This window comes from Psittacula echo (assembly GCF_963264785.1).
Source record: "Psittacula echo genome assembly, chromosome: 2".
Lineage (NCBI taxonomy): Eukaryota > Metazoa > Chordata > Aves > Psittaciformes > Psittacidae > Psittacula > Psittacula echo.
Window position 1 is genome coordinate 145,905,885 of NC_137737.1, and position 24,159 is coordinate 145,930,043.

The 24,159-nt window shown below is 38.3% G+C and overlaps 1 protein-coding gene across 2 annotated transcripts in view; it reads right to left on the reverse strand.

Moving 5' to 3' along the window:
• TRPS1 (transcriptional repressor GATA binding 1) overlaps positions 1–24,159 on the reverse strand; it is a gene marked incomplete at its 5' end in the record, with an annotated part of 174,658 nt that overhangs the window by 131,200 nt on the left and 19,299 nt on the right. For both annotated transcript variants that reach the window (XM_080610524.1, XM_080610523.1), the window contains one exon: positions 18,937–19,540. In XM_080610524.1, coding sequence (XP_080466650.1) covers positions 18,937–19,540 — 604 coding nt within the window. The remainder of the gene's footprint in view (positions 1–18,936; positions 19,541–24,159) is intronic.

Consider the following 24,159-nt stretch of genomic DNA (forward strand, 5'->3'; position numbering starts at 1 on the left):
GATAACCACTCAAGGCCTCCAGTAACTTAAAACGGACATCAGCAGATTATTTATTGCACTTTGAAATGGATTTTACAGATTCAGAAGGAGCAAAGGCAGGTACACTAAGAATGAGAGGTATAAAGAAATAAAGCACAAAAAGCTTGTTTGAATGCAAAAAAATCTGCAAGAAAAATGAAACTATTAATAAATAAAACTGCAAACATTCCATGAGATAATGTTTTAATCTTTAGCTAAACCTTCCCCTTTCCTCCTTGACTAAAGCCATATTAGTATTTCCCATTAACTGACAAATTACATTTTGGAGACAGAAGAGTCATTAACTGCAGATATGCTGAAGTCTTACTTCTTACCTGCAGTGATAACTCTGCCATTTGGACAAAGCAGAAGCAGGAACTCTTTTTTTATCACCTCCTGTAATTGCTGTGTAGTGGTGTATGTGTCTAGGCTTCCTTCACAGTTATTGGAGACGAAGCCAGTATAATGAAGGGCCAAAAATTGTACAGTTCTCCAACTATGTCGTGTTTTAAGCCCAGCTGGTAACTCAGAACCATGCAGCCACTTGCTCACTCCCCTGCTTTTTTTCCTCCTCCCGCTCCCGGAGGGATGGGGGGGAGAATCGAAAGAATGTAACTCCCACGGGTTGAGATAAGAACAGTCCAGTAACTAAGGTATAACACAAACCACTACTGCTACCACCAATAATAATAATGATAAGGGAAATAACAAGGGAAGAGAATACAACTGCTCACCACCGATACCCAGCCCGATTTGAGCAGTGATCTAGCCCTTCCGGGTAACTGCTCCCAGTTTATATAGTGGGTATGACGTGTTGTGGTATGGTATACCTCTTTGGCTAGTTTGGATCAGGTGTCCTGTCTCTGCTTCCTCCCAGCTTCCCCTCCTCCCTGGCAGGGCATGAGACTGAGAAAGTCCTTGGTGGGAGTAAACATTACTTAGCAAGAATTAAAAACATCAGTGTTATCAGCACTGTTCCCAGGCCAAAAGTCAAAAACACAGCACTGCACCAGCTACCAATAAGGAGAAATATGGCTGCTACTGCTGAACCCAGGACAGACTATACAGAAATACTTTTTCAGATGAGGCAACTCACTTTTTGTACTTCAGAACTGTGATGTTTAAATTTGCATTGGCTCCAAGAATCTTAGGCAGATAACTGAGGCTCAGACATCTGCACAGTGATTAGATGAGAAAAGTCCCGCCCTGAAAGTCCATGGGATGAGGTAACTTCAGAGAGAATTTTTTTTTTTCCCTAAGATCTAGGTATCATTTCCTAGAATAGGACTGCCAGTCAAAACTAAAATTCGTATTCATTCCACTGAAATCAGGTCCAGGTCAAATGGGGTAATAAAATAATATGGGGTAACAGGCCAAGAGAGAAACCACTGCTTTTTGACCTGGTGACCCTGGAATGACACCAGCTTGGAACATGGGAAGAAAGAAAGAGCTTTTCTGTCATATTTCAATGTCAGAGTGATTGAAAATGACAGTTAAAGTTAATGCCTTGTTTCAGTTTTAGGGCTACAAATTTATTGTGCCTTTATACTTAGTTAAAATTTTCTATGCCTGAAAGCAAGTTGCTGGATTTCAAACACTACAGCAGATTTCATGTTCTGAACTTGTACATTAGCCTTTTGAATCCATATTCCAGCCTAAATTTCTATGTACGTCAAACACAAGATGTTAGGCATATTCACTGCAGTTCTCTACATGCTTATAGTCGTGTACTGGCTTTCACCTCCTAACAGAGAACCTGCTATCTGCAATGAAAGCCCCATCTTCTAAATGCAATTTATAGTTCCCAGGCCATGTTCAGTCAGCTTCCTTAGAGGACTCCATCTGTTCTGAAGCTGTTACATGTTTTGTTTTTTTTTTTTCCTGCTGCTATCATTATACTCTTTCCCCCAACAATTTCATAAACTCTCTTAATGTGTTCTATCTACCCCTTTTGTGGTCATAATGCCACATAGCCCTTCAAGTTATCAAATGATGACACTGTTGGTAAAAAAAAAGACAGATTTCACACAGAAAAATAATACAAAGGTCATCCATTTTCCTTGCTATCTACAAAATCAAATCAAACAATCAAACATTGGTCTTATACAGTCTAATAATTAATATTTCAACAAAAAACATTCATTCTTTTTTGTACAGCTTTCAACTGGCACAACTGTCAGCATATTTCAGCCATTTGTGCTTCCAGTGTTATTAAGGGAGGGTAACTCCAATCTTTCAAGAGTTCCTCCTAGAAAAGGATGTGAGGCAGGTTGACATTCTGCACATACTAACAAGAGATTGACATAGCTATGCTGGCCATGGTAGAGTTCTCCAGAAAATCCCAGCAGAGGACAGAAGGCAGGCATTTTAACTTTCCCTTTGGAGATATCATTTAATGTTTCCAGCAAATGTTCATATCTAAAAGTCTCTACTAAAAAGAAATGGTATCAAGTGGCAAAATAGATGCTGTTCTTCAATAAGTTTGCATTTATCATTTTGACTATACAGATTTATAAAGCATATTTATCATTTTTGCCCATTACTTCAACAGAAAGAAGAAATGGTAGGCAAAAATGTTTGACAGTGCACTGCCAGCTATTGAAAACAACTCTCATTTTACAACCATGATAGGACTAGAAACCAGCTGAAGTGCTTTTGACAATAGCAAGATAATAAGTACAGTTCCATTTAAAAAAATCCTGAGGAAAATCCATCCTTTTTTGATAATTCTCTCCTGGACGCTATCAGTTCTTTGAAAACTTGGCTGATCTCTGGATGGAGCCTTCTTGGTTTAATAGAAGTACAAAGCAATAGCAGCAGCACAAGAGCAATTCAGTGGAGGCACTGATAGGCATTATTCAAAAAACATGATACATGTTATGTCTGTTGAGACATTGGAATAACTTGTATGGAGTGGGTGGATATAAGTTCTAAAGACCACCTGGATACATCAATGGCACTCTATAGCCTGCAAGTAGCCCAGAGAACCAGTAGCATTTTTCTCCATGTAAAAATGGCTTTTACATCTACAGAAGGATCACAGCAACTTCACCTGAGAGGTGTGACTTCTTCATATTCTAAAATCTTAAAAAATAAACAGTATTTTCTCTCCAGGATTCATTTAAACAATGCTGCACAGGATGATCAAAGGTAAGGCTATCATGGAGAAAGCACAAACCTCTCAAATTTCCTTTCTGTTGTTGCTATGCTTCTGTTAGTTGCATCAGTGTCTCCATAGCCTCTTAACTAACTACGTAAATTCACTCATACAAATATAGCGTATGCTATATATATAACCAAGGTGGGGTTTTTTTATATAACGTATGGGTATATTCTGGGATTATATAGAGCTGAGAATACCACACTCTCATGCCCCTGCACAGTACAAAGAGAAACCTCAAGACCAAGAGGAATTGGTCAGGCTGAAATACCCTTTCTCACATTTCACAAAAGGCAAATACAACTGTTAAGTTTTTCTTTTTCCATCTAGAGAGAGATTATAAATATATCTGAGAAGGCACAGACTAATCTCTTACATACACCCTTGATTCAGTTCATCCCCTCTCTCCTTTGACACTGACTATAGACTTCTTAGTCATTTCAGTAAGTTTACATTTTTTCTCAGTTATTTCCAACAAACCACAGTTACATGGCAGGGAGATGAAAGGTTGAGCAAGATTCTCAGGGCTCATGAGTAAAGTCCCTAACAAGGCACAGCTGATCTACAGACAGACAGAGAAAGATGTCAACCATGTGTTGAAAATAAACAGTTGCAGTCAATTCTCTCGTGCTGGGGAAAGGGGAATACCACTCTGGCAATATTGGAGCAGTGAGAACAACTGTTGCCACTTCTATGGACCTGCGTTAGTCCAGCAATAGGAATATATTGTTTATGCAGTCCTAGTTCTTGTGTCTATCTGCTGTTCTCATCTCTCGACCTGACATGAATGGTTTTGAAATCATTTGTTCATGTCAGAATTGTGATAGTATCACAGTAAGGCAATTCTATCTGCAAAAGAACAGCTCTGACTGATAGGCAATGGATAAACGAATACTAGGCATACAATATTTTAGGTACTTTTTATAAACTTTTCTGCTTCTGAACTGCCTCATATCCATGTTCCCAAACCAATTTGCTAATATTCATAAATCTCAATGTACCTTGAAAGCTACTATATAATAAAAGTATGCATCAGTAGAAACACAACAGAAATTTGCATTTGTCCCAGATCATACAGCCTAAGAGAAGGGAGAAGGGGTCTAGCTCCTCCTACCGTATCATTCATCCCCTCATCTCCTTCTGAGGCAATTTACCAAGCTACATAATGGACTTACAAACATTAACCTGTGAAGAACCATTTAATACCCTGAGGTGAATATGCCCATCACAACAGCAAGTTTACCAGTTTGTGGTAGGCAAAGTCAGTCTAAGTATGTGATACCCTCCTGGTTATTGTGAAGCAGTATTTTCTTAGCAGTAATTTGGCTGTTGCTGCAGTAAACATACTTCAACAGAATGCTGTGTACATCTGCAACAAATGTCCATTAAAATACTGCTACCATTGCAGTAGCTTTCTGAATACTATAGATTCTAAATGTAAAATGGCAATTACCTGTACGTTGTGGAAAACGTGTTATTTATGTAACTGTTTAGCATTTTTCAAATTAAACCTTACATAACAACACTCAGAAAAGAGAAGGCTGCATGTGTTAATAGGTACCTGCATTGTTTACAGACTCTGCAGGTCTCCAAACAAGGAACATCAATTTTCAGAAAAACAAAGATACAAAAGAGAAAACAGTATATTGGACAAGTAGTAATTTTCCATGTTGCTTTAACTTCAAGCACATATAAAATCCTTCCGTACATTCTTTACACCCTACACTAGCAAGTAAATAGTCCAATTGCAGCAAACAAAAAATCAGTTTGCATTATTTAAAAGAAAATCAACAGTTTAGTCACAATTTTTATGAAGACGTAATTCATGTTTAAGAGCACAGCTCGTTAATATTTTTATCTGTTCAAAATGAATCACTGAAATCAATGAAAAGCAAAATATTTGTCAATATAAAAAAACCCTAGGGCTGAAATTAGTATTTATTACTATTATTTAACCAAAGTTTCGTGTATTTGAGAACTAATTGAGAATGTAATTTATTACCTATGAAAGCAGTAAGCCTGTTGAGAAGTTACTGCATTTTGTTCTTGCTATATCACTTTTAAATAGAGACACTCTTCATGAAAGGACAAACATATAAGAAGCATTAACTAAAAGAAACTGACTAAAAGAAACACTTAAACTTTCATTATGGATTGATTATTATTATTTTCACAGATAACCAGGGCCTATATGCTGAAATAAGAAGCCTATACAGTTTCAGGAAGCAAATCTTCAACCCTTATGCCCTGCAGCTTCCCGAAGGCAAGCAGCTGAGCAACGCACCGTGGCAGAGGAATTGTTCCCAACACTATGATGGTGCCCCTTCAGGTCAATCATGCCTGGACAAAAAAGCTATTGCCAGCATAGCTAAGGTTTGGCAAAGATTTGGGGGCAAACTCTGGACCTGCATCAACCATTCGGGCTGGTGAGAGAAGACTCTTAAAGGGAAAAAACCTGAAAGCTCAAGTATCCATTTTCCCCTAAGCAGAAAAGTTTTGGCAGTTTATTTGTTTGGTTTTATGTTTGGAATTGTATTGTTTTATCTTTCAGGAGGAAAGGGGAAATTTTTACAAAAAGAAAATAAAATTTTAATTAACCCTTGTTAGTAACGTTTCAGGTTTTTTTCTTTTCCGAGTGAAGGACCATGCTGCTTCCTGTTCCACACAATAAGAACTATGGATATCTATTTATTTCAGATTTCAAGAGAGTAATTTTCTAGCTACATTATTTATAGGCTCAAATGATTATGGATATTTTGTAAACAAAAAAAAAAATCATAATTATCAGATTGAAAGCAGATGCAGGTCACTGCGATGTAACACTTTACATAAGAATCAATAGAAATGTCAACAACTAAAGGCACCATATGACATTCCAGTGGAGGGAAGAAAATTTCCTTCATTTTCTACTTAGACGCCTTGCTTTCTTTATCAGCAGATGGCAAGCAAATTACTAGTTCAATCCATATGTCTGTATCTGATAGACAGTGTTCTACAAGTCTGAAATTAGTCTGAAATTAGTCTGAAACATTTTGATGTTGGCCAGACTACAGAAGAAAACAGGATAACTTTGTCTATTAATGAAAAGTTGGTTTTGTCATAACAAATACTTCCACAAGCTATTACCCATCCAGGCTCATTCAGTCGCTAATGGAATTTGTACCCAAGGACATAATCTGTGTTTAACAGACTTAACAATTTGTAGTTTCATCCATTCTGTTCTGCTGCTGTGCTCCAACATGTCTCCTTCCACTAGCTGAGGTCTACCAAGTGAGGCTGATGAAAGCAAGTAAGGCCATGAGAATATTTTTGGTAGGAAGGGTATCAGATCACTAGGGCCATTTATGTTCATGCTACTAGGCATTCAAGAGAGAACTTGTCAGAGCAAAGCCCATGCAGACCAGCACCCAGGCTCCAACCATGGCAAAGTGCAGATGTTGAGAAGATGTAGACAATTGTGCTTAATCTCTCCCCATCAGGAAGCCTCCGTTAGTGAAGCAGACAATGCATATTTTAGAAAAGGTGGCTCAGAGAGCACAGACAGTTCTTATAACAGAATGAATGGTTTGGTACTTTTTCTTTCAAAAAAAAAGCTCCAAATTTGGAGCATCTCAATGAGTTTTACTATAGAAAACTGTGAGTTCTGCAGAAGATTGATGGGGGAGAGAGCCAAACCAAGCTAAAGAAGGCAAGAAAAGAGAGGTTACAGTGAAGCTTCCTTGCAACCTGGCCAAGCAAAGACAGAAGCAGATCTATACTTATAAAACCAGCAGATATCAGGGGTTGAGAAGCATCCACAGCCAGGCACAGCATCAGGCACACCCCCCAGTCCTGCAGATGGTGGAAGCCCTTCACTGCGGACAGCCAGATGGAGGTCCTTTTATAACCCTAGAAGCTACAAAATTTAACTTTTTTGCCAAGGACCTAGAAAACCAGCACAGATAAAATATTTCTCAATTCAGTGACTTTCAAAACATCCTTTCCTTACAAAAGCGATGTACCTGGGGGACTGGTGTGCAAAATAGCTTATGCTTCACTTCTTAAGGAGGCTATCACTGAGAGAGCTTCAAATAGCTTTAGCAATGATTAAAGCTTCACCCCAGGCTGTCTGTTCTCTCACTGAGATGATACATTTCAGAAAAAGTTCAGTCCAGCGGTGTACCCCAACGCAAACTCGGGGCACTGAAGCCAAATGAAATTCCTCTTCTGAGATATATGCAGTTGGTTTGAGTCAAACTGAGTATCACACAAGAAGCCACTTAGTTGAACACTATACCAAGAAACTGAGGCTCCAAATTTAACAGACATCAACTATCCTCTTAATTTTTTTACAAGTCCCTACATCAAACCTGCTCTGACAGTTGTTACGGATGACCATGGCAAAGACCTCTACCCTTCAACTGTTTAGTTGGCTATTAGAAGGTGAAGGCAAATCGATTAAGTGATTATTAACTTTACAGTCTTAAAGGCATTAAAAGATCTATTTTTAATCCACACAGATTTAAAACTTCTGCTAAGCAGAACATAATTTTCTGTAATGGAAAAATCAGTAAAGTTGTAACATACAACTTTGCTTTAAAAATTATTAACATTAGTTCCACAAACCATTTGGCTAGATAACTACAAAAATTCTGTGTTCAGTTGAAAAGCCTCTTCATTCTTAATTTAAAAACAGATTTTTTTTTTTAATTTTATTTAATTTTTAAAACTAATTTGAAATTAGTAAACAAACCAGTAAAACACATGTATGCACACAAACATATGCAGGTGCCAAGATGTTTAAAAGCCTTGAAGCCTACAAGATTTTAATCACGTTTTCCACTAGCTCTCCCCACCCCTCAAAACATTGCATAAGGTAGGGTTTATGAGAATTTAAAAGGAAATTTAATGAGAATTTAAAAGGAAATATTTAAGTTTCTACCATACCTCAGTCAAATATAAATGAATTTCAGTAATAGACTAACAGGTATATTGTGCTACTGTCAGTGGAGAACTTTACAGATGTTTGGCTTCTTTATCAGCTGCAGGGAGGAATGCCAAAATGATCACCATAGCTGAGTCCATTAACTGAATTGTGAAGAGAATGCTTTTCTCAAGAAAGAGGCTGACTAAGCTTATTCTGCACAATGCAAACTTTTAAACAGATCTGGAATATATCCACTTCGGGTTGGGAGAGGAGCTGCCACGAAATGTCAAACAAAATATGGAATATAACTTAGTATTTTCTCTTCTAATTCAAAAACATAACCCCGTGAACATTAAAGCAGTTACTATCAGAAATAAAATCATAAATATGTAAAGATATTATTCTCCATGTGTCTTATAAAGGGGATAATAGCGGGATATTAAGACTTGCTTTGATTTGAAAGCTTTCACCTTGCAGTGTCTGCCTTATAGCCTTTTAGTCATGTACAGACTGGAGCAGCAAGAGCTTTGAAGTGCCCAACTTCCAGCAAAGTTTCTAACATTTTTTTAGTTAAGTCTGAAGAGGTCTGTGTGTGATTTACTGTAATTTCAGAACAAGCTCAGAAATTCACCCTAACACAAAAAGATACAACTTCTTCAGGAAAGAATGGGAGAGTCATTTGAGCACACTATCACTGTTGGGGCATGGGGAGGAGAGCAGCATGAAAACACTCTGTCAACACAATCAAGTCAAATTCAAAATACTGGGTATATCAACGACGACACTGAGAACATTAAGGGAAACAAGACAGAGGTTTGTATAGATGACTTTTTTTTTTTTTTTGCATCCAGTAAATATCGTTTAAGTGATTCACAGCCAATTTTATAATTGCAGTGAAGCAGCTGTGATCAAACTCTATTTGTAGCATCATAATAAATTTGCCCCCCACCTACTAAAATTATTTCTAAGCATCCAAAATTCCCATTTGAACATCTGACTGAACAAAACATGCATTGCTCCATGCCAAAAATTGGAGGAAATAGACCTGAAATATGCCATTTTCTCACCAGAAATTGTAGGCTCCCAGAATAACACGTGAATTAAAACTCATTCAAGCTCGTTTGCATTTCTCCTCGTTCCCATTCATAACAAATTCCTTAACAAATGTTCTAATTATTTCTCTTTTTCCTCACTTTTTTTTTTTAATTTAAACACAATTTCCAAATCACAGACAGTCTTGCAAGCAGAAACAGCCAACAGTACAACCCATCTGAAAATGGAGAGGGTGGAGTTTTACTCTAAGCAAGTGCTGGAGGCAACCCACATGATTAAAGACTGCACTGTAAGCCATCGTTAAAAGACTTCTTCCCATAAGTGAAAATGTGTAGTTTGCCACTACACACATCAGAGGCACATAAACCAAAATGAGGTCAAAGAAGAAATGCAAATGCCTCGCTCCAAAACTCCTGCTTTCCCTGGTTTTTGTTTTGTTTGCCTTGTTTGCCAGGCTGAAGGGAAGAATAGAAATTTTAACAAAGTTAAGAAAGTTAAAATTAAGATTATAATATTTTTCTTAAGTTTTTCTGTTTTCACTGGTCCTCTTGCAAGAAGTTACATCATCATGCCCAGAGAAGTTAACCAGGAATATTGATTCAGGATGCGTATGGAACCAGCTCTTCCTGTTACGACGATAATGTTGCACAATACAGAATTTAATGCAGCTCTCCTTGCTCCTCCCTTTCAAGTTGAGAAACTGCCCTTATTCCCATTTTACAGATAGAACTGTGAGACTAAGGCCTAAAGCAGTCAGGAAATCATCGGAAATTAGCCATCTAACTAGGGAAAATATGACTCACCAACCTGAGATTTGCAAATCTGAGGCAGCACAGGGATACACAAATTCAGAAAAGATTTCAAAGTCCCTTTGCAAGCTGTCTGCAAAGTGCTGCATAGCCTGGGCTGCCACCATACCATTTATTTCAGAAATCTAATACTGTGCACAGAGGAAAAGAGGAAACATCCTTATTCCTCCTCCCATCTTTATGTACAAACTAAATCCTATCTGAACTCTAAATAATGTAACACACAAAATGGAAGACATGTATTTACGGATTTATATTACATATGTATATTATTAAATCACTACAACAAAGATTGCAAGATTTTCTAAAATATACATAATGATACTTACAAAAATGATTAGAAAAACATCAACAGAACCATTATATTTAGCCATTATAAAGCTTCATTTTAAAACCAGAACTTGGTACAAGAAGTAAATGAATTATATTAGGCAGGAAATTGTTCACTAAATCAATTGTGCTACATTAGAGATCTTAAAATTAAGACTACTTCCAAGGTGGCCACATGCATATTCCAAGCAGTGCTAAGGTAACAGAAGACATTCCAGAAAACCTTTTGCATGTCTCACATATATATATATATTTCTGTTTCAGCACACATCTGTTCATATAACAACTATTTTCCATAGATATCATTTTTAGTTGTGTGTATTAACCCCTAGATACCTCCATGGAAAAATCACAGAACATGTGTGTGCACTGTTTATTCATAAATCTATTTTTAAATCTTTACCATTTTGAATTTGTTCAGATGTGAACAGCATCTGGATTCCTTCAAATCAATTACAGTGTTCCCTTCTTAGTCCAATAAATTAAACATTTATTTGCTGTCTATCATAATATCCCTCATTTAAAATAGTGTATATATTGTGTCTTTTAATTACCAAATACATGTAGAAGGTTGTCTGAAATTCAACACAGAAAGCAACTCTGCACTTCCAGATGCTAGAGGTATCTTCACATAGGTTTTCACTGTTCGGCACTCTAGTACTTCAGGCAAAAATAGAATTATTTACAATCCTTGCCTGCATTCATCTATGAAATTTGATTTTCCATTGAAAATCTACAAGTTAGCAGCAAGTTCTGCCCTCAGACATGAATGTGTGTTTCCCCACTAGATCCACTTAGATTAGCCAAAATAGATTATCCAAAGATTAGCCTTAGTTTCTAAGTGGAATTGAAGCTTCCATTTCACTTCAGGGATATAATCTAATGTTATGTACTACTAGCAAAACAGAACAATAAAAGGGCATATAATGGTTACACTTGCACATAGCTTTTGAAACTTTGGGAAAGCTCAACTAATTACTGAAATTAGTCATCATGCCAGAAGCTGCATTTACTTACATCCCAGTTTAAACAAGGCTTCCCATTGACAGTTCTCAGAATTGTTTAGACTGGAGGGAGCTGCTCCTGCACTGTGTGCCTTGCAGTGCCCACAGCTGTGCTCCATACCTTGACACTGCTTTAACTGAGCTGCATCCCTTGTGAGCACGATTTAAAATAATAAAATAAAAATTCTGGAATGTACTTGAAGATAGCATTAAATAATAAAAATAAAAAAATAAAAAGCTGCTTATCAAGATTGGTAATATTCCCTCACTCTACATGTCCAGTTTGGAGCAAGGGGGTATGAATAAGGGCTGCAGAACTGGGCTGTTAGTGTCAACAAGAGCGTCTCGGTAGTGCAGAAGGGCTGAGGCAGGAGGCAGACCTCCAAACCTCACCAGAGGGAGAGGGAGGCTCCGGCTTGCTGTGTCCATCACCAAGGTCTCCTGTCCAGGCTGGGGACAGTGCTGGGGCCCTTCTGTGCTCAACACCTCTCCCAGCCTGGGGTGGTGTTGGCTACAGGGAGAGCTGCAGCTTCCACCCTCATGCCAAGTTCAATAACCACCAATTCTCATGGCAGCAATGGCAGGAGCGGCTGACTCAAGCACTCAGGTGATGCTCGCCCAGCAAAGCCAAGCCCTGGCGCAGGCACGCAGCATCCAGGTGACAACAGTGTCACCAACATCAGAACACCAAATACCAAACCAGAGAGAGTAAGAGAGGCTCTCCTATCCAAACTAAGAAGAGCAATATAAAATCAAGTTAACTGCATCTGACACAGATTGTCGATCTGTTTTGGGCACTCAGTTCAATACAAAAAAGCACTCCTTTGTTCTCATCTTCATTACCATCTCTCCTATCCAAATGAAGCAGCTTGTTTTAAATCAAAAATTATCTCAGTTCTCCCTGCTTGAATCATTGTTATTGATCATAGCAACTTCAATAAACCCTGCTGCTTACACAGCGGCCTGGGGGCTCATGCTGATCTCCCCAGCCCTTTGTTCCACATACTGATTCACCTCTTCATCAAGGATTTTGACGTAGCTGATGCCCTTTCGCATTATTACCTCGCCCCACCCAAATAATGATTTTATCACTTAATTCTCTTCTAAACCACATTTCGTAAAAGGGAGAAAGAAAAAAAAAAAGCCAAGAAATAAATAAAAACTATGTGCTGACGGGTGGGTAAACATGCACGAGGCGGGGCTGTCTCTCCACATGACAGACACACCCCACACAAAAACCAGAAACATGCGTTTAATTGGGGCAGGTTAACATTTTTCTAAAAGTTACTTTCTAGTCCTATCTGATCACTCTGTCAGGATGAGTAATGCAAAACATTCAATTTCTTGTGGGTTTGGTTCCAGTAGTTACTAAAAGCAGCCAAGTACATGTTTGTTTCTAAACTACTTGAAAACTTCAGAAAGTTATTTTAGCTTCTTCATGAGCCCTTCACCAGAACCGGGATTTCACCCGCCTCGGTTCTGCGCAGGAAACGTGACGTTTCAAAACCATTTCTCTTCAAGCCCTAACTCTATTTTCTCATTTTCCTTGTCACAGGATTCTGGCGTTTTCCAGGATGCAGTTATATTTAAAAGAGAAAAAAAGCAGCCCTCTGCCTCCTCAGGCAGAGACTTGTGGAAACAGGTGCTTCTAAAGAAAAATGAGACTTTGGCAGCTCTCTGACCTGACAGAGCTCTGCACATTAGTAAGACACAGTGCCTGCTGAGTTTCCCTCAGCTAATTAGAGGACCCGTATGGCAATGAATGGCTTTGACTATAAATACTTCCTGAAAGATCTCTAACAGAGTCAGAGGAAATGGGAAAAAAATGAGATGCAGCTACAGAGAAACTATTTCAGATGTTTCTTGTTTAACGGGCTGTGTTTTTTTTTCCCAAAGTGGCTGAGGGATGAGATGCAGCATCCAAGACCTCCACCAACTTACATGTAAGATGTATGATACGATTATATGCATTAAATTTGATTCTATAGATATAGCATTAAGATGTTGCTATGAAAAGGTGGTTGGAAGTGGAACACGATGCCAAAGCACACAGAAGCTTCCACCCATTACTCTGTAGTGAATGCCGAAAAACAACATTTAAACCAAGATCCTGCTCTGTATGCTTGATCCTTCCAAGTGCTGCTCCTGGTGCTCCTGCTAAAGGCAGCAGCAATACTTCTAGCAACATCAGAGGGGGAGGTTTTACCTCCAAGGACGCCTTCTGGCCAAGAACTGAATGTTTAAAGAAGCTTTTTGGAAATCACAAAGGCCAGTTCAGCATTTCCACTGTATTACAGCTATCTGGCATCTAACTTGGTGGATAACAGGAGTCAGTACTTTATAACAGGAGAAATAATGTTTCATTACTAGTTGTGTCTGATATTTACTACACTGATATTAAAACAATTATATGTAAATTTACTACATATGTACCAATCGGTTATTTTAAAATTAGCTCTGTCAATTTGCCACACAGGAAAGCAGAAAAAGCTATTTGCCTTCTCCCTGCTTTGCATTCTCCTGTCTCCCCAAATTTAAAGCTAAACAACCAGCTCTAGACAGAAAAGTATATGAAATATCAGAACGGGAAATATCACAGACTTTTTTTTCTTCTCTTCTTAAAGAAAATGGAAACTTTCTTGAAATGCTGTGATTTCCTGTAGTGTGGAAACAGTCTGATCATTATGGTGCAAAATAGCAAAATAAGCTTGATTTAAGCGAAGAGCTGATTTTATCCCTTGCCCCATACAAAAAGGCCACCGCAAAGGCTAACATAACTTCAGTTAGATATTTAACGCTACAGCATGGAGTCTGCCTTTGATAAAAATCACCAGTATCTCTGCAATAATTTGACAATCTCTCTCCCTCTGACATTACAGAAATACCCCCATAATCATGAATTACTATTAATACACACGCATCTTCCTGTTTCCTCAGGTCTATGAGGCACTGTAGGCACACCAGTCTATGCTATTCTGCATCTGCATCAGCTAAACCACAATGTGAGGGAGTGGTGCTAACCAATACCTTTAGGTGGGCTAACTAGGACTGTGTATAGGTCTGAAGGCTCACACTGCAATTCCTAATTTTGTGGAAAACTTTGTTCTGCAGTGGCCACACATACCAAAACAGGACACTTCATTTGAAAGCAGTTTAGCAAAAAGTTCCTGCTGTCCAAGATCCGAGTTGTCAAAGCATTAAACAATCTGCCTGACCTGGAGTCTGCTGGCTGCCAATGTGCTACCCAAAAAAAAAGGAACATTTTTGCATCTCAATAGACCTTCCAGTATCAACAAATCTTTAAACTATAAAATCAGCTACTCTAAGGAAGAGCAGAAATAATGTCTACATTGTACCACGCTGAGGTACATTTTTTGTAATTCCCATTTGCAAAACATACCAATACGCTGGAAGTACAGCTGCTGGAAACATTTTAATAAGAAAAATAAATTAAAGCTACTCAAAAAAGTGTACCAAGCCCCTGAGAAAGATTCGATTACATACACACAGCTTGGAAGCACTCTCAGGGAAAAAGGTGCATCCACTGCATATGCATTCTTGCACACATGCAGAGTTCAAGCTATTGCCACTGCACCATCCCCAGCTCCCGGAAAGTCACAAGCAATTTGGTCTTTTAGCTGCTAAAAACCAAAGAAATCCTACCCTAATGACTCCCACAAATAATCTACTGTAACACAGAGTCTGGGAGGGAACATGTCCATCATACATGGAAGGAATGCAAGAAAGCAGCATATAAACCATTTACACAAAAACACTCCAAGCAATTTCCAAAAGTTTACAGTTACCCTGTAGGCATTAGGTATTTCTGTGGGCAACTGCAGATATTCACCCCTTCCCTAGTTGATCTATATCATCTTTGATATTTTATTAAAATGCTAATCACTTATAAACTCAGTATACAGAAAAGCCACTTGCTGTATTAACCTCTATCTATATGAAAAAATGTGAAAATATGATCTGCCCTTTCCCTTCCCCCCATCATGGGAGAACTGAAAAATGAAAAGCACATGGCATTACTGCTACTGTCAAATCATTACAAATCATTTGTAATAAGCAGAACCACTTTATAAATACTAAATAGGCAGTACAACCAAAGGGATGTCTTAGATTTTTTTCAGTCCATTCCTCAATGTTTATTCTCTGAGTAATTCGAAATTTTTGGTTTCCTCTGTGTCAATCTTTGGGGGAAAAAAAATGTAGGTATCCACAGTGATTTTTCTTACACATTTTGTTTCCTAGTCACTAGTCATCCTGGGATACAGTATTTTGCATGAGCATTCATTATATGATACCAGAAGTATGCATTGATTTAATGCTTGGCTTTTAGAAAGGACCAACTTTTAGCACAACATTAGATAATTCTACTAGCTATTCACATTAGAAAATAAATTTCACCAAAATCATGAGACATTGCTTAACAATACGGAGTACTTTTTTTAATTTCTGAAGATTACAAAAATGAGCTTTTTTCAGAATGGAAGTTCTTTTCTGAATCATTCCTAATTCTGTCTGGGCCAAGTGAGCTTCAGGCATACGTATAACATATATGGTATGCCAGAAAATACCAACACTAAGCTCCCACAGGTCAAGCTGACCATCACTTTGTCTTATTTACTGGCTTCAGTACTGCATCTCATAACTGTCTACCAAAAACTAAATCAAGAACAAAATAAGAGTTAGGTTTCTACAATCTGGGGGTGTTGATCGATGAGAAAATGAAAATGAGCCGGCAGCGTGACCTCGCAGCCCAGAAAGCCAACTGTATCCTGGGCTGCATCAAAAGGAACGTGACCAGCAGGGCGAAGGAGGTGATCCTGCCCCTCTACTCTGCTCTCGGGAGACCTCACTTGGAGTATTGTGTGCAGTTCTGGTGTCCTCAACATAAAAAGGACATGGAACTGTTGGAACAAGTCCAGAGGAGGGCCACGAGGATGATAAGGGGACTGGAGCACCTCCCGTATGAAGATAGGCTGAGAAAGTTGGGGCTGTTCAGCCTGGAGAAGAGAAGGCTGCGTGGAGACCTCACAGCAGCCTTCCAGTATCTGAAAGGGGCCTACAAGGATGCTGGGGATGGACTATTCGTCAGGGATTGTAGTGACAAGACAAGGAGTAACAGGTTAAAACTTAAACAGGGGAAGTTTAGATTGGATATAAGGAAGAAATTCTTTACTGTTAGGGTGGTGAGGCACTGGAATGGGTTGCCCAGGGAGGTTGTGAGTGCTCCATCCTTGGTGGTGGTCAAGGCCAGGCTGGACGAGGCCTTGGGTGGCATGGTTTAGTGTGAGGTGTCCCTGCCCATGGCAGGGGGGTTGGAACTAGATGATCTTAAGGTCCTTTCCAACCCTAACTATTCTATGATTCTATGATTCTATCTTTTTTACAGATCCAGGGAATAGGGAATTAATATCACCTACGGAAACACACTCCTACATCTCCTGTCCTTCAGATCACCCCTTACCTTTAAGAAGTTTGAATTCTGTTTTCCTCTATCCATCAATAGTGATGAAATATATATGATTAATGACTGTTCACCAGATAAAGGTAACCTCTTTCCCCCTCCATCTTTTTTAAGTATTTCAAACTGACAAAGGCCACTTGCCTAATTTTCAAAGAAGCAAAGTAAAAATGAAAATATTATAACTGAAGAAGTACCCAGACAAACAAGTCCCTGGCACAAGAGAGTTCAAAAAGCAGGCAGCTAGAGGTGTACAGAAAAGAATTTCTCTTTGAAGAGTAGGTTTTACCACTCAGCATAGACCTAATCCACTAATAAATCCTTTTACAAATCTTACAAAAGTTGGGTTGTATATATTTTAAAATGCAAGGAACTAATGTGTATACACTATTAATAAACAAAAATAAGACCTTCACCCCCCTCACCCCTCCTCCAGAAAACCACTGAAATTTCAGATACTTCATATTTCTCAATATCCAAAAGTGATCAAAGTATTTCCAAAATGATAAAAGTACTGGTTTGAAAATATATATGTATTTTGTACAAAGGCTTAAAAAGTGCCCTGTATTCACCAATGGTTATAACTGATAGGCTCCAACCGAATTTAGACCTTCATAGAGCTGAATCTGCATACTACCACATCCCTCTTCAGATTTTTGTTTAGTTGTTCTTTTTCATTCTTTAGTAGTCAAAAATAAAATCTGTATTCTGATAATCCATAATATAAATGGACAATATGTCTGTGCACTGCTAAGAACCACTACCAGAATTGAAGTTGGATGTAACTAGCATCATATACACAGCATAAATTCCACTGCTAGTTGGATATATGTATATATTTTTATACCTATTTCCAAATGGAGGAGAGAAATAAAATCCTGCCATTCACAGTGAGCACAGATCCAGGTTTGTAAAAGGGAACCTGTTGTACCATAACTGCTTCTCATAGACTTGAAATAGGACAACAATAACTATTCATGACCTGGAAGTTACAAAAGACTGTGGTCCCCTGAATTGCATGCAGGCTGTAAATGACATACACATTATTTTAGAATTGGAATAACTGCAATATTTTTAAGACCACTGACTTAATTCAAAAAGAGCTTGTAAGACGTACATATGTATACAGAGACCTATATATAGGTCTATGTATATACCTGTGTATAATCTTAGCAGACCATGGAATAAAACATTTACCTTGCCTTTTGTATTCTTCTCACATGTAGTTCAGTCTTACAGTAATGAATGTTATGGTCATAAATATTCTTATAAAAGACAGCAAAGAAAAACAGATGATAATCACTTCCATTCTAGTGAGGCTTGTAGGCAGACTGACCATGCCTGTAGCAAGTTTCTAGAAGTTCAGATAGGGAGTAGCCCCTGAAAACACACAGAGAAAATTCTCCAGGAGAAAGGCACTTATTTGTCTCCCTATTCAGCTCCTCAAAATTTTGGAGCTTTTCTAACCTCAGATTTCTCTACAGTGGGAAAAGCATACCTTGGTGGAAGGGGAAGTAAGTTCCTTATGCATAGGTCCTTTTGTTTTAAAAAAAGACAGAATAGGAATTATTTGGTGTGACAAATATTTTCTTTATCACCCAAGTTCCTTCCTTTTCTCATTTTTTCTTCTTCTTTTGCTTCCAAGGCAACCAGACAAGTGTCAAAATTGGTAAATAATTGTGTTACTTTACAAAAAAAAAGAGGTTACTTTTTATCAGTATTTAACTCAGGTTTCATATTCTTAGATATTTAATAATGTGAAATCTTGCTTAAGTGTGAACTGTCACACCACCACAAAATTTAAGAGGTTAGTTGTTTTAGTGTAACAGATGTGCAGCCTTCTGGGGTTCTAAACCTTCCTTCTTCACATGCATCATCAACCTGCACAGTTAACAGGAATGATTAAACATAATTCAATCAGAGCTAAATAGCAAAAGCAGAAGTACTAATACTGCATCAATATATACACTGTTTTATGCAAACACCTTGGAACATTTATTTGCCAGTTTAGCTCTACATGTTTGAATATTTCAGTCCTTTCCTTGATTTTTTTTTTTTTCCTCTATGCATGAAAAAAAAAACCCAACCAACTCTGGAACTGAAAAAATCAATTGCATGCCTAATTAAACAGAACATACATAATCATTAAAATCAAGAAGAAAAGAAAGAGAGCTTCCTACCCGCAATAAGGACTGGGATTCATCCTTTGTCTTGCTGTCCCCGGATCCAGAGAAGGGCTGGGTAAGCTGCCCAGCTTTTTCCGACGCTCCGGCTGGCACGCCCTGCATGAAGCCCTTGCTCTCCACCGCCAAGCCGTAAATGGGTCGTGCAAGATGGGCAGCTTCTACGTTTGGACTATCCCTTAAAGGCTTTGGCTGCTCTTGGCCAACGGACACTGGGGTCAATAAGCCTAGACTGGTTTGTGTGTATGATGGGCTCCCTCTCAAAACGTCTGTTCCTCTCCAGGTCACATTGCGAAGATCATCGCTAGGACTGTCAGTCCAACCTTTCTCTTTGAGCACTTCTTTATCTTCTATTTTTTCCCTCTTCACTATGCTGTCAGATATGGGCTCCCCCATTTTGGGGTCTGGATTAATCAGACTGTAGACCTTGAGGTCAATTTTTGGCTCCTCCTTGATAGACGAAACACCATGACTGTCCTCCCCATTGGCTGTAGTGACGTCCATCTCTTGACAGTGCACAGTGTTGAAGTGCTCTAGTAGTGACTGAGTGTCAACAGCTGTGAAGCTGCACTGACGACATTTGTAGCAGTTGTGTACTCTCCTGGAAGAAAACAAAGAGTGTATTAACATGAGACTATCCCCTTGGCCTTGCCTCTCACAGTGGTTTTACCTACCAAGATGGAGAAAATAAATCAAACTTAGATTATGATTCCCTTTAAACAAAGTAAGCAGGTTTACTTTGGTGTCTCATACAAAATGGGGAAAATGCTGCTGGTTTTCCTCCACACACAACTTGCAATGGCCTCCTATCATTCATTCACACTCAACTGCATTATTCCAAACTTCACATAATTTTCACTGGGATTTTGTGTTTTTTCCTTTACACTTTTCACTTTCTATTGTGGTAGAAACACTGAAGTAACACACTTTTTTAAAACCAAAATCAAATAGAAGAGGACAATTGTCTTTGCATAAGAAAAAATAACACTTCATGTAATACAGATCTATGCTAGAAAGTTAAAATGTTTTAAGAAAGTCTTTTGCTTTCCATCATTTTCATATACTTTTGGTTGACAAAGATGATTTTGAATGGAGCTCTGTTTAACTTACTTATGGATAAGAATAAACCAAAGGATAGAAGGTTGTACACAAGAGACAGTACTGATTTGTTCTCCATGGACACTTTAACACAACTTTAAAAAAAGATGCTACTCTAAAGAAAAAGCAGAATAGCTGGCTCTGTTGCTACAAACTGTGTTTTCCTGTCAAATACAGAAATGCTTGGTGAAGTAGTGTGGAATAATGCGCCTTCCTGTTTTTATATTCCAAAAGCCTATGCAAAGTACTGCATTACTAAATTATGTAAAGCATATGTTTCCACATGAGAACAACATGTTATCCGTTTACTGTATCTATCATAGGAACAGAACACTGTTTATGAGCTCTGTAATGCCATTATGAACAACTGTTTATAGCACAGGAGAGGTCAGAGCCCTCCATCAGGCTCTGGGCCCCGCCGCGCCCGCCGCCGTACCAACCTAAAATACTGTTCCTGCCCTTCAAAATATACATAAACTCTGCAAAGGCTTCTCCCTACAGGCGCACTCACACATCCACACCCCAGGCATTCAGAATCACAACAGCATCTCTAGCCAAGCTAAAATACGAGCCTTTTGTTATCCACACAGGACAAAACTTGCATGAGAAATCTGTTACTGCCCTGACAACTCCAATTGTTAGAATTAATTCTTTTGAGGCCAAATCTTAGTCTCAGTGAAGTCAATGGCAAAACTCCCACTGACTTCAGTAAGAGCAGGATTTGGCTCTTGGTGCATCTGTAGAACTGGAATGATATACAAAATGTCCCCTTTTAGCGTATAATGGTTTAGAAGGGACAACTTGCCAAACTTATTAAACCCCCTTGTCTTCCTTCTTTCCTTTTGCTGGAAAAACAAACCATATGTTATTTACATTGTCTGAGTTTCTTGCAGCTTTGTCAGAGAGCACACATGAGTACACATTCAGATTCAAGCTTTCTAGCCCTTGTGCAATATCAGTTTTCTTTTTGTCATTTTCCACATTCACATTCATTTTAAGGGACTAGATGGACTTGTTCAGTTATACCAAAAAATAGAGTCAGCTATTCTCCACATAGCCTTATGGCAACAAAACGTACTTGTGGAACAGCAAGCTGTGGGTTAAGATCCTGTTCTGGCTGTGTTCCTTTTTCTTCATTCTACAATTGTTTTTTATTAAAATCAGCTTGTCTCTCGATGTGACACTAATATATTCTCTCTTGCAACTTAATTCTTTTCTAAACTGAGCTTAATTCTCTTCTGAACCAAAAGAAAAGAGAGTGCTATCTGATCAAAACCATTTTATAAATACAAAAAGCCAAGTTATAAAGAGGGTCAGCCCTGTAAAGGTGGGATACCATCAGAAAAGTCCAAGTTAGACAGGGGCTAGTTATCTTAAAAGCCAAGTTAAACAAGACACCATTTGGGGCTAATGGCTCAACCACACACACTCCACATGTGAAAGTTTATCAATCCTTTGGGAGGCTACTTAGCCCTAAGTGTCTCTTGTTTAACCTGGCTGTTTCAATACCTAACCCCCTTTCTTAACTTGGCTCTCATCTACAGATATCACACCTCTAAGCAGCTGATCTTTTTCTGCCTAACTTGACTTTCTACCCTCTCTTTCCACTCTGGCTAAATGTTTTTCATCAGGAGCAGTGTACACCACACAAGTGATACCACACTTCTGAGGCCACAAATAAATGCCAATTATTAGATACAGTTGTAACTACATGGCTGAGGCCCAACTAAAATCACCTTTACTACATTAAAGGTTTGTTCATTTAGTTTATTTATAATAGATTCAAAGAGTTATACAAGCATTCCCTCATTTTTCTGTGAGATTGGGACAGGCTCTGTGGATGTCAGAAAAGATGAGGACTGATTTAGGTAGATAGCAATCCAACAGGCATTGTTTTCAGGACATATACTTTCCTAGTATGCATTAAAAAGTAATCTCTTCTATCAACACTATAAATCTTCATATTTCACATGGGTTTGCCTTGCATATTATTCTATCCAGAAGCTTTGAAAAGTAAGCTAAGGCTTGGAACTAGCCAATGTAAGTCACAGCTTCAAATAATAAAATAATAACTATCATCAGCTATTAGAGAACTTCTAAAAGTTGGAAACTTATTCTTTCCCAGAACACGGCATAAAAAGAAAATGTTTTAATCTCTGAATGTTTTCACCCCACCCTGATAGGAATCAAGGAAACAAGTTGGAAATGTTTGATTACTTTTTACACTAGAATTTAAACCTACCCCATGTTTCTAAATGCCCAAGTTACATCTAGATTTGTGCACTAAGCTCCTCAACGGTAAACAACAAAACTTTAAAAATTCCAATTTGCAAAGTGCAAAATAAGCACTCCCATGCATTACCTGGAAGTTACACTTCACAGCTAAACCACAGTTAATACCATCTGAAACTCTGAATTAACCAGGTGTGATACAGTGTATTGGTATACAGCTGATCAAAGGACAGATGTTTGAGGAAAATCTCAGTGTGGAAGAAACCGATGTAAATGAAGAAGGAAACATCATTTGTCCTTTCGTGATCTTGCTTATACACCACTCAAGCAAACTAACAGCAGGTTCAAGCCATAAACTGGCATTATCTTCAATGTGGCATTGAGATGGCAATGCCATCCCCTCTATTGATGTCACTTGGCATTACTATTTTTCCTACAAAATAAATCAAAGACCTAATAATTTGTAGACATTAAAACATTTATGGCCCAATCCCAAGATTAAATGTCAAGGAATTCAGGCCAAACCTTTGCTGAACTGTTACATTCTGGCAACTTAATAAAATCCTATCATTATTTATTTGTACTGAAATGTACTTGAATTGGGTGCTATACGATACAAGAATTTTCCCTTGCAAAATCTTGAAGTTGGAGAGATTAGATTGGGGGTGGGGGTGATTAATTTAATGTTCTTTACTTGAGCTTTCTAATAGGCTGTGATACTCCTGACACCAGCCAGTTGTTAATTAAGTCTTGTTGACATACTTCTAACTAGACTGAGGTATTACAAAACACCACTACAAGTAATATTTTTTTTTTGTTTAAATTACCTGAAGACATTCCTAAGCTCTAGGGCGTAGAAAATATTCTGGATGAAGGTAGAGCTGTTGTATCACTTCCATTTTTTGTATGTTTTAAATTTCATTATGAATATAATTACTAGTATTTCTCATGAAGAAACTGGCTTATAAGAAAGTTTGCTTTTGGATGGGTGCTGCTCTCAGGCTTGTGGAGAGCAGAAAATATTCAGAAGGAAAGACAATGAGCAAAGCAAGCAAGAAAATTCAGCGGAGGGTCAGAAAGGATAGAATGGGCAGAGCGGGGAGCAAGGCTGAGATCAAAGGAGAGCAAAAGCCTTTGGCAAGAGCAAACAAGTTCAGAGCAGTGAATTAAGGTGTCAGGAGGATGGAAAAGGTCCTCGCAGCTGCTGCTATTGTTCAATGAACGAAGGCTCCTGCTCTGCCGATAACCAGGGAGCTGGTAGGACTCAATTTACACTTTTGCCCTTGGCTGGCTTCTCTGGGAGTGTCCCAAAGGTTCCACATTTCCATAATCTGCACATCTAAGACCCTGCTTCAGCTTCTGCTGCCTGACACTGCAGAAGGCAGCTCCAATAGCCCTACACAACCCTGGCACTGGGGAGGCAGGAGCCCCAAGTACCCCTTTGTCCTTTATCCCCCTACCTCATTTATGTTTACAAATAGGGAATTATTAATTTGAAATTAACTCGAAAATAATTTCAAATGAGAACCTCTGTCATTTAAATTTTCTAAATAATTTATTAGAAAAACTTCTCTACACTATTTTCAAAGTTTATAGTTCATTTGAGTCTATTTTCTTTTTCTGTTTTGCAGTTGTTTAATGTATCAACTACCCTATCTTGATTCTAAGAGTTTAGAGCATTTTTCAGCATAGCACTTTTAGTTACTACTAGCACTGACCAAATACTTTCTTCTTGTTAGTCTTTTTTGACAAATATGGATTACATGAAAAATTCTAATACCTGCAAAAATGAGAAGATGCAGTTTTAACACATCTTTTAGCAAAATTAAAACCAAACCAGGACCTTCTGTGAGAAGTCTCTTTCATTTTGAAGAAAAAAAAAAAATTAAA